The sequence below is a fragment of the Malus domestica genome, chromosome 11 (assembly GCF_042453785.1).
Source record: "Malus domestica chromosome 11, GDT2T_hap1".
Classification (NCBI taxonomy): Eukaryota; Viridiplantae; Streptophyta; class Magnoliopsida; order Rosales; family Rosaceae; genus Malus; species Malus domestica.
This window is the reverse complement of record NC_091671.1, coordinates 37,273,084-37,287,442: the sequence shown is the minus strand read 5'-3', so window position 1 is coordinate 37,287,442 and position 14,359 is coordinate 37,273,084. Positions and strand designations below refer to the sequence as shown.

The following is a 14,359-nucleotide window of genomic DNA, read 5'->3' as shown; positions in this document are numbered from 1 at the left end:
ATTCATCATCAAGACGAACAACGTTGCCACTAGCTACTTTCAAACCCAACAAAAGCTCACACCTAAGAAAGCAAGGTGGCAAGAGTTCTTAGCGGAGTTTGATTACAAGCTAGAGTACAAGCAAGGAAAGGAGAACGTGGTGGCCGATGCTCTAAGTAGACGAGTAGAGTTAATGGCTACGGTACTCAAGCCGCAAAGCCATCTCTTGGGCCGTGTCCGAGAAGGTTTATCACATGACGTCCAAGCCAAGAACATTGTGGAGTTTGTCAAGGATGGGAAGACAAGAAGGTTTCGGCTTGAGGACGGCTTGTTATACACCAAGGGCAAGCGGATCTACATCCCAAAGTGGGGAAGCTTAAGGAAAGAAATCCTTAAGGAGTGCCATGACTCAATGTGGGCAGGACATCCTGGCACTCACCGCACGTTGGCTTTGGTGAGCGATGCTTATTATTGGCCACAAATGCGGGATGATGTAGATTCATACGTGAAGACTTGTCTTGTATGCCAACAAGACAAAGTGGAACAAAGGCAACCGGGAGGACTGTTGGAACCACTTCCCACCCCATCAAGACCATGGGAGTGTTTGACCATGGATTTCATCACACATTTGCCCAAGTCTGATGGATGTGGATCTATCTTCGTCGTGGTCGATAGATTCACCAAGTATGCCACTTTCATACCCGCACCCGTGGAGTGTACAGCCGAAGTAGCTGCACGTTTGTTTCTAAAGCACGTGGTGAAGTATTGGGGTGTTCCGAGGAGCATAGTCAGCGATCGAGATGCTCGCTTCACAGGTAGATTTTGGAAGGAGCTCTTCAAGCTACTTGGCTCAAAGTTAGACTTCTCCACAGCTTTTCATCCCCAAACTGATGGACAAACGGAGCGGGTTAATGCATTGTTGGAGACTTATTTGCGGCACTATGTTAGTGCCAATCAACGAGATTGGGCTAAGTTACTTGATATTGCCCAATTCTCTTATAACTTGCAACGTTCGGAGTCGACGGGGAAAAGTCCGTTCGAGTTGGCTATAGGGCAACAACCCTTGACCCCGAACACGGTCGTGACTGGCTACACGGGGAATAGTCCAGCCGCTTTCAAAACTGCTAAGGAGTGGCAATTAGCCCACGAACTTGCTCGAGCTCATTTGGAGAAGGCTTCAAAGAAGATGAAGAAATGGGCAGATCGCAAGCGAAGGAATGTGGAGTTCCAAACTGGCGACCAAGTCTTTGTGAAGCTCAATGCGTCTCAGCACAAGAGTACTCGTGGCTTGCATAAGAGCTTGTTGCGGAAATATGAGGGACCATTCCCTATCATCAAGAAGGTTGGCAAAGCCGCGTATGTTGTGGAACTCCCACCCCACCTCAAGTTTCACCCGGTGTTCCATGTAAGCAACTTGAAGCCTTATCATGCAGACAATGAGGAACCAAGTCGAGGTGAGTCTCATCGAGCACCCCCTTTGATGACGGAGGCATTTGACAAAGAAGTGGAGAGCATTGAAGCCAAGCGTGTCGTGGTGCGACCAAGACAACCAAAGCATGTGGAGTACTTTGTCAAATGGAAGGGGCTACCATACTCCGAAGCAACATGGGAGAAGGAGACGTCCTTATGGCAATATAATGACTTGATTCAGACATTCGAGAGGCAAGAGTCGACGAGGACGTCGACGGCTTAAGTGGGGGAGGATGTCACGGGCCGCATGTTAAAAACAAAGAAAATGCCCAAGACATCATATATCTAAGCCCATGAAGCCATGTCTTCATGGAAGCTTCTGGAACGTCCCGGAGAAATCAAGAACGTGGCGGAGCATTCAAGATAATCTAGGGCATTCCGGAACATTCCACACAAGTGTACATATTTAAGCCTCACCTAGAATAATCTAGATTAGGCAAGTTGTATCTAGAACTATGCTAGATATTTTTGGATGTAAGTAGGGGATTCTAGAACCCTCCATTGAGGAGGTGACTTAGGCCTATAAATAGGAGGTAAGGCCATTTGGCCAAACCATCCAAGAGTTGTAAGCAATTGTAAAGTTCTCTTAAGTTTCAATACAAAGCTTCCTTTCTCCCATCTTCTAAGTGATCTTAGCATTCTCCAAGCTATCTTAGCTTTCTTTGTGATTCGATCCGGGGAAGCGAGGCTTCAAAGGCTTACTTAGCTTGTTCATCGAGGTATTCAAGTCTAAGTGCCGCACGGGCGGAAGGCTTAAAGAGTCATCCCGTGACACTAGGAAGGTCAAAGCATGTTGGCCGTCACCAAGAGATGACGTAACCATAAGGGTAAATGATGTGAAAAAGTGAATAAATTAAAACTAAACTAGAACTAATTAAAATTAAACTATGAAGGAGTGCGCAGTCGTGGGAATTTCTGCACGCGAGATCTTAGTTCAAACGATACACAAAATGCGTAAGTCGTTGGAGTTCAAAGCATCAACAAGATAGCAAACAGTAAAAATATATTGGTGAAGATTATTGATGACCTCAGAATTTTATTGTACAACAATGGTGAAGTATCAATTTCATTGTTATGAAGAATGTATAACTAAATCAACACTAGAAGCAGTGGCTATCAGCTTGTCATCACTGGCAGAAGCACTTTTGTACATGTGCAGAAAAGTGCTTGCAGCGGTAGACGCTTTCAATCTTTAGCCTTTCTTCCTTCTGCCTGAAGAGTGCTTGTCTATACTCGCTATCCAAAAAAATTAGCCCGCTAATCAATCCGTTGAAGATTGAACATCACCATATCCTCCAGCGCTAACCGAAAAGCAGTCTTGGGAAGACACTCGAGATTTTGTATTGCAAGATGAGCTTTCTCTTTCGCTAATTCTTGTGCTTGTTCAATCCCCCCACAAGCCTTAACCAATGCAATGGCTTCGTCGAGGGAACCAGTCTCGCTGAATTCTGATTCAATTATGTCTCTTAGTTTTGGTTCTTTCTTCAAAGCAAATATAACCGGGGCTGTCAGGTTTCCTTTGGCAAGGTCAGTTCCAGCAGGCTTCCCCAGCTGCTCCGCCGACTGTGTGAAATCCAATATGTCATCAACAACTTGGAAGGACAGCCCAAGATTCTTGCCATAGTCGTACATTTTCTCCATTACATAGTTGTCAACCCCACTAAAAATGGCAGCTCCTTTGGTACTTGCAGCGATTAAGGAGGCTGTTTTGTAGTAGCTCTTAAGCAAGTACTCCTCAAGTTCGACGTCACAATCAAACAAGCTAGATGCCTGCTTTATTTCACCACTTGCAAAATCTTTGATAACCTGCCATAGCGCTAACAGAATTACGTCTAAATTAAAGGTTGCAACTTGCAAGTATGTAAAAGAATGCAACCTCTTTCTAATTTTTTGGTTCTTCAACTTTTGAGTTTGAAAGTGTCTTTTAGAAAGAAGATTCGATTCATGATGGCTTCGAGAGTATAAATATGACACAACTTACCTGGCTGATGAGCTTGATGACCTGAATGTTTTCTAGATTTGCAAGATACCATGATGACTGTGCAAACATGAAGTCCCCAGCAAGCACTGCCACTCTTGTACCGAACATTTGATGAACAGTTTCCTTCCCTGCAAATTGGGTTCAAATTCAATGGAATCAGATTGAAAGGGGACAGAAAATAAAACAAAGAAATGAAACAATAATAATAAATTTGGGTAACGTGGTAATCGCTTAGTATTAGTCTATTAGAGAACACTGCCGCTCAATGTAACACAACTTACTGGCAATGCTTTCTAGATAATCTCTGCCCTCAGCCAATGCATACATTTCAAGCATTTATAACAACGAGGAATGTCAGGTCTAGATTTAACGTCCATTCCGTTTTCTGATAATGTTATCAAGTTCATTCAGACTACATATACTTAAAGGACATATACTGTAGTAGCTGAAATTTGGGCCAAAAATTAGGAAGGTGATATATTTTGACACAGAGACATCTCTATAATTTTACACGTGACATGCATAAGAAGATAATAATGGCTACCTCGTCGCATGTCACTTTCATCCAAAACATCATCATGTATCAAGCTTGCTGTATGGATCATTTCGATGATCTCTGCCAATCGCCGATGCTCTTTGGTAAGTTCCCTGAACATGGAAGTTTAGAGAGAAGTTATAATCTGTTAACCTCATACAATACAGCGGTTTAAGAACATTGAATGAAACTCACTTCAATCCAACTAGTTCTGCTGTTGCTCTGGACACTAGAAACACCAATGCGGGTCTCATCCTCTTCCCACCGGCACCAAAGATCTGCTCAGCAGCTGACATTAAGACGGGGTTTTCTGCACCAACAATCTAAAACAGCATATTATCACAAAGTATCCTTTTTCTCTTCAAGTAGGTATAACAGAAAATAAGGGCCTGTAACTAGTCCCCCTGACACTATGTACAGTAATCTAATTTTCCATAAATCATCAAGCACGTAATTTTTTTATCGTACAGTAACACTTAACCAGAAGGAGTAATGAGATGAAATATTGCATTAGCATGGTTGATTTTCCTAACACTTGCCAAGTAAACTATAATTATTATATTAGCAAATCGTATAAAGCTATATGATATTAAAAATAACGTCCATAACTTTAAACCTGGTCAGTCTACCTCAACAAAAATCTAGTCGACAAACATTTTTGGTACGACAAGGGTGCCATAACTCGACAGTGAGAGAAAGAAATAAGTTGACATTTCTAGCAAAGGATGATTGATAAGAATTTTTCACAGTACAGCAAGTTCAAGATTGGAAAAGTGTTCCAAGAATGCAGGTCACTCAAACTAACGAATATAACACCATCATGCCAGACTGCCACATAAATTTCTTCCTTTGCAATCGACAACATTTGGAATGAAGGAAAGGATGATAATTTCAAAAAGACAGAGAAAATTTGTAGATGGGATAAGGTAAACAAGAAAGAACAGGGTAAAGAATTATGTTGCCTACCCCAACAGTTGGAGTAAGGCCTTCTGACCTCTGCCATTGGACATGTATGCTCAACTATAACTGATAAGTGATCAAATGGATAACAGCCATATCTACATAGAACGGGAAGACATGGACAAAATAAGTGAACAAGGATGCTATTCATTCGTAAGGCCAAACAATAAATGGGAAAGGCAAAATAACGTACAAACAAGCATAACACTTCCACTTATCAGTACATTTATCATAACGATTCCAGCTTTAACAAGGTCCTATCGATCTTTAAAAGAGCTATCTGTATTGATGTCAAAACAACCAAAAGGTTCCAAATTGCCAGCTTCTAAACTAAGCACATCGCCACACCAGAAAACACATCCACACACGTATTCTCGTTTGTCAGTGCAGTACTGATTTTCACATCGAAGCATTGCAAACTTTATTTTCAAAAGGGCTTAACGGGAAAACATAGTAACTGATAGAATCTCATCAAGCAGAAAATGATTGTTTAAAACTAAGCTCAGCTAGGCCCCGGCACGAACAAATGATTAGATACTGTAACAACATTCTACACCATAAACTTCCTAATAACTAAAATTATCACACAGCACCAGGAAATCCAAAAGGAGTACTTACAGACTGAAGATTTTGATTTAATGTGAGGAGGTCATCAGCAACAATTTCAAACAAATTTGTCAGCGAAACCGGCTTTCTGGATTCTTTCTTTAAATTTAAAACCTGTGGAAGACCTTCAGGCGCACCTGTAATTCAAGCATTTGATAGAAATAACTCATATGGTATTCAAATAAATTCTAGTAATTAAAAGCTCAAACTTGAAACAAAAAGTTCTGTTGTCTTACCATTCAGCAGAGCATTATCTGCCTTCTTTGGTATTGGAGTCTCAGCTGTTGTCATTGAAGAAACTCCACACCGAATTCGATTCCGACGAGCTCCATAACCTCTACAACTGCCCTTGGGATTCGCCTTCGAGTAATTCCTCACCGAATAACGGTCCAACAAAGCATTGGAAGAACACCCACAAGCCACAAAATCCATCACAGCTCTCGCATCAAGAGTGTGGCATGTCATTGACATCATTCTAACCAAAACCCAGAAGCCAAAATCACCAAAGCTCAATAACCCAGAAACAAAATCACCAAAGCTCAAAAACGCAGAATGGAAAATCACCAAAATTTTCTCAGAAACCAAACACCAGCAAGAAAATAGTCATTAAAACAGCTGTGGGTAATGAAGAAAACTCTGTAAAAACAATCAAATGGGGCCACTGGGAATGGAAAGCTTCCGTTTTAACATGAGGCACAAGTTGGAATAGCAATTGAGTGGATCCAAGAAGCCCACGCATACGTATAAATATATAGAGAGACAGAGAGAGTTCTCTTTGCACCTCCTTATCAGTTGGGAGAGAGTGAGAAAGATGAGTGACCCTAAGAAAAAGAGTTGGCCTTTGTGTCCTCGCAATTTTTCAAGTTTGTTGGTGAAATAAGAGCCAGAAAACCAATTTCCCTCTAAACGACTGGCGGTAATGGATAATGGATATTACACCTATCAAAGAATTTCTCTTGTGAATGTTGCCTGATTTTTTATTTTTTTTTCTCTTTAGCAATTATTATATTACACTATTACACAAATATTAACTAAAATAATTGTTCTTTTGTGCATATGTAGATACGGTTTAGGTCAGTTGCGTAGTGTATTATACTTATCTGATAGTATCAAAGTTTGAATTCTCGTATTCGTATGTTAGAGCAATTTAGAATAGGTAGTAAATTTATGCTCGTTAGGTCAGTTACATAGATTAATGTACTTGTCTGCTAATAACAATCATTAATTATCGTCTTGTCAAATAAAATATATAGTAAATTTACCGAGTTATCTTATATTTATCCGGCCTCGTATAAGATCCAATGAGAGGTCCAAAGAGACCACATGGCATAATACGGGAAAAAATATATCATGTAATCCACTTAGCAATCACATTAACATGATAGTTGTGCAAATATCGTTTCTTAGGAAAGAGGACATTGAGGCCCGAAAATAAAAGAAACATAGTTGTGCAAGTATCATTTTATTACACGTTTTATATGTAAAATAATTAATACAGTAATGTGCAAAGTTCAACGGCTGAATATTCACTTTTGTATTCAATAACAAAAAGAAAACAATAGCGAGCTAATTAGAGGTTTTAGAATGATAACAATACCTTTATACTTGCTTTTGGGTCGAATAAGAACACCCAAAGGTAAATAGATAATAATATATATATATATATATAAGTGCTCAAGTGTAAACTAGTTACAGAGAGCTTAAGGGGAGGGATCCCCATTTTTTTTTTAAAATGGAGATTAGGTGTGGGGTCCACTTCACATCTAATTTCAACGATCCGAACCGTCTATTTTGTTAGTCTTGATTCATAGATCATCCTTAGAAAATATTAGCTAAATTGGAAATGTTTAAGACATCTAATTGGTTCAAGGAAATGAACGAATACTTTGTTATATAAAAAAATATGAAATTTGATATTGATAATTAAATAGGCAAATGGTTTCGGATTGAATTGAATTTTTGCAAGGATGATTTATGAATCGAGACTAACAAAATAGACGGTTCGGATCGTTGAAATTAGATGTGAAGTGGGCCCCACACCTAATCCCCATTTTTTTCAAAAAATGGGGATCCCTCCCCTTAAGCTCTCTGAACTAGTTAATAACTTAATAAGGTGTAGAAATGCTAAGGAGACTCTCTCAAAAGTGAGATTTTTTGTAGAGTCTCTGCCACCTTATGTTTTTTGAAAAATGTTTTGTAATGTTGGCACCGAAATTGACGTTAAAATGTGAGGTATCAGAGAATCAATGGAGAATCCTACTTTGAGAGAGTCTCCTTAGAATTTTTCAAGGTTCTAATTACTCATTTGGGTTTACTTCACAAAGTAATCTCATGATCTAAACAGTCTATTTTTTAAGTCATTATTGGCGCAAACAATCGTTTAGACCTTTAATTATTATTGTGAATTTTTCATTGAACTAACTTCTAATTTTAATAAATTTTTGTAAAGATGATCTTTCGATGATAAATTAAAAACAATAATCATTTTAAATTACAAGAAATATCATGAGCTGAATTGAAATTAACGGCTTACGTCGTATTAAGTTATTAACTAGTTACCGCTTAAGCCAACAAAAAGCAAGACAGGAAATTAATGGACCGCATCTTTTCCTGTACTGACATCAGCTCACTTGATGCACATTTCATGGTCTTGTTTTCAATCAAAAAATTAGGTGTGAGTCTTTATTGATTGGTTGGAAGGAAATTGTGAGTCCTTATTTATCTACTGCAGTCCGTGATGTCTTTCAGCTACTATTTTAATAAATGAATCATAAGTTTCAACAACTAAATGTGGCAGAGGAAGGTAGCATCAAATGGTTGTATAGGAATCATGTGTAATTTTTGTACTCACTACCTATTAAAGTTGCATTTGTTTGATTTTATAAGATCAAATTTCGGTCCTTTATGTGGTTATTCCTACAGTATTTATATAGAAGTTTCACTTTCATCTGTGCAGTTATGCTTTGCATAGAATAGATCGACCTAGTTCTCGTTTCTTGTTTTGATGCACTTGTTTTATATATTGACACAAGGAAGGACGCGATGGGAAGGAACCAACCCCAGCCTCTATTGGGCCGATCATTCCGCTGGCATCTTGCATATGTAAATTTGAAATTTTGCGAGACATTTGTTTACTAATTGTTGTAATACAAAGATAATAGAGAAAATTGTAGAAATTGTCTTTCAACTTTAATCTAATTGAAGCAATAATCCCTCGTTAATCTCTTAACTTATCAAAACGTGTAGTTATGGTCTTTTAAGTCAACTTTTTTCAGAACTTCCGTCAAAATGAATCGTGTTGGAAGAATCATTACTACAATTGGATTAAAGTTGAGGGCTGCTATTACTCCAATTGACTTAAAGTTTCTCATTTGGTTTTCCTTGTTTGCCCTTGATTTATCCTCGCATGTGTGGCACGTCACTCATTTTGACTAAAGTTCTAACGGATTTGATAAAAATGACCATAGTTGCATGTTTTGATGAGTTAAGGGACAAATGGTCATGATTTTTTAGTCGAGAGATCAGTGCTCCAATTGAATTAAAGTCAATGAACTATTGTTACAATTTTCTCAAGATATAACATGCAAGTTTCTTCACAGGAACTAGCACGTTTGAGACGCTTATAAGGTGTTTCACATACGTACAATTCCAATTTATTTTCACATCCTCATTCATGTACTAATTTGTCATATAAATTGAGTTTAATCCATATATTTGTTCTTGAATCGCAACAATTACTTAACTACAAATCTAAAGTCTTATTAAAAATCTATCCATTTGAGGTAATGTGAAAATTTGACATCCCCGGTAGCACATTAAAAGCTAAAATTCTAACGATCCCATGCACTTTCTTTTACTGAGGACTATGCATAGATGCAGTCACCATAACCTGCAAATCAATACAAAAATAAATAAATAAATAAATAAAATACCACACAAATTAAATGAGTGACTTTCTTCATGAAAAAAAATGTTACTTACTTGGATCAGTCACGACAATGAGAGCAGAGCCTCTAAAGTCACAATTCCACTGGTTCTTTCCCTTGGATTGGTAATACATGTTCATGGCTATGGAGGCACGGTTCATGAGATTATCCGGCGACGAGCACGGGCATCCCTTTCGAAGAATCTGGCAATCTACGTGCGCGCACGCGTAATTCAGATTCGATAAGAGCGTTGCTTGGTCGGACGAAGGTCTGGCCACACACCAAGTTTTCTGCATTTGAGTAACAGAACGAGAAAAGTATCAGTTTAAAGTGCGTTGTTGTAGGTTTGTATTTGAAGTTACATGTTTCATTTTTTTAGTAACTTTTGATATATTAATTACCTGTCCATTTACCATGAGCAAAGTTTCTGCAAAGACAACAGTAAATTTGAAATTAGAGGTTCAGAACTGAGATAAGTACAGTGCATATAAGTTAATGCCAGTCAGTATAACTTATTTGTCCAAAAAAAAAAAGGACATCACAACTTAAAATGTCAGTTGTAAAGTGTTAATTAAGCAATAACTCGCATGAAATTTAGCACAATGCTATAATCCAAGTGCAAGAAAACCCAAAATGATAAAAAATATAGCGCTCTAAACTCCAAAGTACATAAAGTTTTCGCTGCTACATCCTAGTTATTGTATCTTTAACGAAATCTAACTCAGTTTTTCACAAGAAGTACCTGAAGTGAAGGACAAGAGCAGGAGCAGGAGCAGAACAGAGAGAGCTGCTTTAGCCATTGAGAGCTGTCAGAGAGAAGAAAGAAGAAAGTTGAAATATTTTGTCTGCTGAGGGTGGAATGGAATTAGAGAGAGAATGGTAGGATTTTTAAAGTGGGAGAAAGGGGCAAAGTGTAACGGCTATATTAAGTGAGCCGTTTGAGAATTCTATTGGAAAGTTGGAAAGATTGGAGCTTTTGAGAACAACATCCACGTGGAGGGAGGGAGCCTGACTGACTTTGCGTCTCCCTTACATCATCAGCCACCTCCGATTCAACTTCTAGTTATCGGAGTCAGTGCCCAACTGACTGCTCGCTTCACATTCCGATGATTCATATTTTTTTTAAGGAAACATTTTTGTTCATCATCATTTAACGTGATATATGTTCATCATCCTATTTATCATTATTAGATGAATTTGAATTTCGAGATTCGTGTAATAAATAAGTACAAATCGGTGATAAATAAGATGGTAAGCATATACCATACTAAATGATGATAAGCAAAAATGCACTCTTATTTTAATACTATTAATGGGGGAGTTTCTCTAACCTATATCGGTTATGTTTGTAGGATTGAAGTGAAATCCATGTTAATTGGTCAAATTTACAATCCTAACTTTTGAGTTACAGTGACTTTCTTGGCAGCTTTAGTGTATCGAGTACTTCAGATATTTTAATCGTTAAATTTTTATTTAAAAATACAAAAATTAAGATTTAATTTGTTTTGTTAGTTGTGTAACCAATAAATTAAGGCTCGACGTTCATCATGATCTCTAATTCTAATAAAACAATGATATATGTAAGTTTCTAACGTATGACATTATATTATTAGATCGAGACCTCACGTGACTATGAATTTGTTCCATATCTACAGTTTGGATGGAAAACAGGTTTTCCAGAAACCAAAAATTGAAAGCATGTTTGAAGCTCAAGCAATTTGCAGTCCCAAATGGCTCCAATTTCCCACTCCCACCAGGAACTGCATTCCCAAACCCAGAATTGGATTCCCGACTGGAATTTCAAACCCAAATGTTCTCATTTGCCAAAACCCCATTCACTTCCCCCCTCACAAGAACATCAAATCTCAGACCCCTTTTGCAGTAAATGCTTCCTCAACTTCAGGTGAATAATTCCCACTTAGCTTCCTCATTTCTTGTTTCAATTATCTGCAGGATTTAATTTTAATTTCTTCTGAGTGAAGTGAAAAAAGTTTTGCTATGTTAATGTTCATTTGAAATTTCAGTTGCCATGGTAAATTATCTGCGGAGAAATTTACTTTCTTTCTGTTAAAATCCCAATTGGGCTTTGGGGTGTTACCCCAGCAGTAACTTAGAACAAGAAATGTATCTAGAATTGTTCATCAGGCGAATGGTGCGACTGCAGAAAGCAAGCTCTGGTAAAATCTTGCAAATGTATGTGGTCGAGTTTTTTGATATGATTAATGTTGTTGAATTGAGGTGGAGGAGAAGAAAGCAATCAAATTTCTGGTCAGAGAGTGAGTATATTTCCAAAAGTCGGTGACTTTAGTCAATTATGTGGTTGTATTGCTTAAAATGAAACAAAAATACTTGGTGAAGTTGTAGAATTTGATACTGGTCTCAGAAGTTTGAAAACATGGAGACAATCTGATAAAGATTGAACCTTAAAGAAACATTGAACTCCAGTTGTAAGAATGTGAAAGAATGCTACTAGACTTGAGAGCGGTTTCACTTTCTGAAATTCCTAATGGCCAGGTCTTATGTTGGGGTATAGAACATAGAACACAGTTTTCATCATCAGGGTGATTAATCTGATGTGTTATCGTTTTTCGTTGAAGACTGAGAAGATAGAACACAATTTTCATCATCACCATGAAACAGATCTAGCTGGTTCAATATAAAATCTGTTATCAGTGGTATCGTAATCACGAGAATGCATTCAGTTTTTGTGTTCAAGATTTACTATGCTGTTCCATTTCAATCACTCATTATATTCTCCTTTGATTGCATTCATAACAAAACCTGATGTACTTTTCTATATAAACAAAGCTGCAGTTGGAAATGCAGAATTATAGAGGAACCTGCCACCAAAGAGAAATTTCAAACATCTTTGAGTTTACCGGGCTGTTCGAGTTCATTGACGTTGCTTGGAACTGGTCAGTTGCTTCAAATCACATATAGCAAAGTGCATTCACTCTAAGAATATAAAGATTTCTCTGTGTTTCCTTTTGAGTTTTGATACAAATAATTGCATGATGCATGTAGCAAATAACCTTAATGTTGGCAATGGTTATAGGATACAGGGAAAAGGTCTTTGCAATTATTGGCGTAGAAGTCTATGCTGCAGGACTATATGTGAACCAGTCCGTCTTAAATAGTTTGAATGCTTGGAAAGGAAGATCAGCTGCTGAGATTCAAGAGGATTCATCCTTGTTCAACTCTATTTTTCTATGTAATAATCATAAAAATTATGCATCTTCCTTGCCACACACACTCGCACATAAAGAGGATGCTAACGTTACTTTTCCTAATTGCAGCTCCTTCGGAGAAATCGATACAGATTGTTCTGGTTAGAGATGTTGATGGGAAAACTTTTTGGGACGCCTTGAATGATGCCATCTCTCCAAGAATCAAATCACCAACCCCTGTTGATGAATCCGCACTGTCCACATTCCGTAGCATCTTTCAAGGGCAACCTCTTAAGAAAGGAACTTTCATATTTTTGACTTGGCCAGACCCTTCCAAAATGCTTGTAAGTTCGAATTTACTGGTTTCTTATGCAAGCTAACTAGGGCAGGCTTTTGGGAGTTCTATGTTTCCCTGAATTATTTCTCTCGGACTTCCTCTAACACGCATTCTGATGCTAGTTTGTGTTTGCAAATCTAAACCAACATAGTTATGTTATGCTTCTTCAATGTGAATTTTTTCTGTCCATGCAATCTTATCAAATGAGATTTATTGTGATATTTAGGTCTCTATCTCGTCTGATGGGCTTCCGTCTGGAGTGGATGCTGAAATTAAATCAGAAAATGTGGCTTTTGCTCTTTTTGATGTATTCGTTGGAGATACTCCTGTTTCTTTCTCCTTGAAAGCTTCAGTTGTGAAAGGACTGGAATCAATCCTCAAGTAGATGCTACGAGTAAGCTTTTTCATTTTCTCTATTAGCCACTTGAGCCTGCCTTTTGTTTATGTATCTATTTGTGTACCTTGAATTGGACCAGGAAGTGGTATAAATTGAAAGAAAATATATTTCTTAACCATCTTATGGTGGCTATCTTGCCGATTACTCTCCGGTTAGAATACAATCTACAACACAAATAAAATAATGTTTACAGAACAGTAAGCCATAACAGATGTCTACTTGAATTGCTCATCATTTGTGTATATATGAGAGAAATGGCGGAAGAAAGATCCAGGTATGGACATTTCAGATATAAACAGGTGTACGAGTTTAAGTGTCTTTTACAAGTTTATTATTTTTTTATCTTCTCAAGCATCTTAACAACTTCACCATGGTAGGCCTCTTTGAAGGCCTGGGTTCAAGGAAAACTAGTGCAATACTAAGAACGATGCTAATCTTGCCGACTGAACAACAACCTAAGTTAGTATCAAGTACATACTCCTCCCTTCTGTCCTGAACAACCGCCTTCACCCGCAACATCATTAACCAATTGATTTGCAAGTTCTGTTTTGTTTAATGTTCTTCTTCTTGTATTAATGTTCATTCTTCCCCTGAAATTACCTTATGCACTATGCACATTTGATTGGCTGAAACAAACTTTCTTGCCAATCATCAAACCATGTATCTAATTCTAGTCTCTAACTAGTTGATAGACCTGCTCAGTGTTGAATTCTAGTATAGATTAACGAATGCTGATTTTAGGCCTAAAACACCGTCTAGGTAGGCAACATAATCAAACAAGAAGCTGCTAGCCTTCAAACCATAGGTGGCGGGGCAAGGCATGCCTTCCCGATTATCAGATTGCAAAGCTATTGAGAAACCATTGTAGGTCATTGTGATTGCAGTAGTGTAACTATCAATGTATATTCCGTAACAAAGGTTCAAACCAAATAAAACCATTAGTTGATTATGATGAGAAGGAAAGTTTGAGCCCCATTTAACGAAACTAGTGAAAATAATAC

At 37.9% G+C, this 14,359-nt stretch overlaps 3 protein-coding genes across 5 annotated transcripts; 1 reads left to right on the top strand and 2 right to left on the bottom strand.

Moving 5' to 3' along the window:
• Window positions 1–2,435: 2,435 nt before the first annotated feature.
• LOC103448906 (solanesyl diphosphate synthase 1, chloroplastic-like) lies at window positions 2,436–6,475 on the bottom strand. The gene is made up of 6 exons (XM_008388164.4): window positions 5,768–6,475; window positions 5,544–5,668; window positions 4,161–4,288; window positions 3,975–4,078; window positions 3,431–3,558; window positions 2,436–3,255 (listed from the first exon to the last, which is right to left on the bottom strand). Exons 1-6 carry the CDS (start codon window positions 6,003–6,005, stop codon window positions 2,707–2,709), a joined length of 1,272 nt encoding a protein of 423 aa, XP_008386386.1. The 5' UTR covers window positions 6,006–6,475; the 3' UTR covers window positions 2,436–2,706.
• Window positions 6,476–9,213: 2,738 nt separating this feature from the next.
• On the bottom strand, window positions 9,214–10,406 carry LOC103430169 (major pollen allergen Ole e 10). The gene is made up of 4 exons (XM_008368302.4): window positions 10,200–10,406; window positions 9,859–9,884; window positions 9,513–9,747; window positions 9,214–9,420 (listed from the first exon to the last, which is right to left on the bottom strand). Exons 1-4 carry the CDS (start codon window positions 10,255–10,257, stop codon window positions 9,395–9,397), a joined length of 345 nt encoding a protein of 114 aa, XP_008366524.1. The 5' UTR covers window positions 10,258–10,406; the 3' UTR covers window positions 9,214–9,394.
• Window positions 10,407–10,923: 517 nt separating this feature from the next.
• Window positions 10,924–13,476, top strand: LOC103409546 (fatty-acid-binding protein 3, chloroplastic-like). Of its 3 annotated transcripts, none has more exons than XM_017325320.3 (5): window positions 10,924–11,360; window positions 12,272–12,372; window positions 12,513–12,668; window positions 12,754–12,968; window positions 13,188–13,476. In XM_017325320.3, exons 1-5 carry the CDS (start codon window positions 11,188–11,190, stop codon window positions 13,344–13,346), a joined length of 804 nt encoding a protein of 267 aa, XP_017180809.2. In that variant the 5' UTR covers window positions 10,924–11,187; the 3' UTR covers window positions 13,347–13,476. The 3 variants fall into 3 exon arrangements, with proteins under 3 accessions (XP_017180809.2, XP_028944972.1, XP_070664660.1); XM_029089139.2 differs by having other exon boundaries at window positions 12,266–12,372; XM_070808559.1 differs by lacking the exon at window positions 12,272–12,372 and having other exon boundaries at window positions 11,029–11,360.
• Window positions 13,477–14,359: the final 883 nt, after the last annotated feature.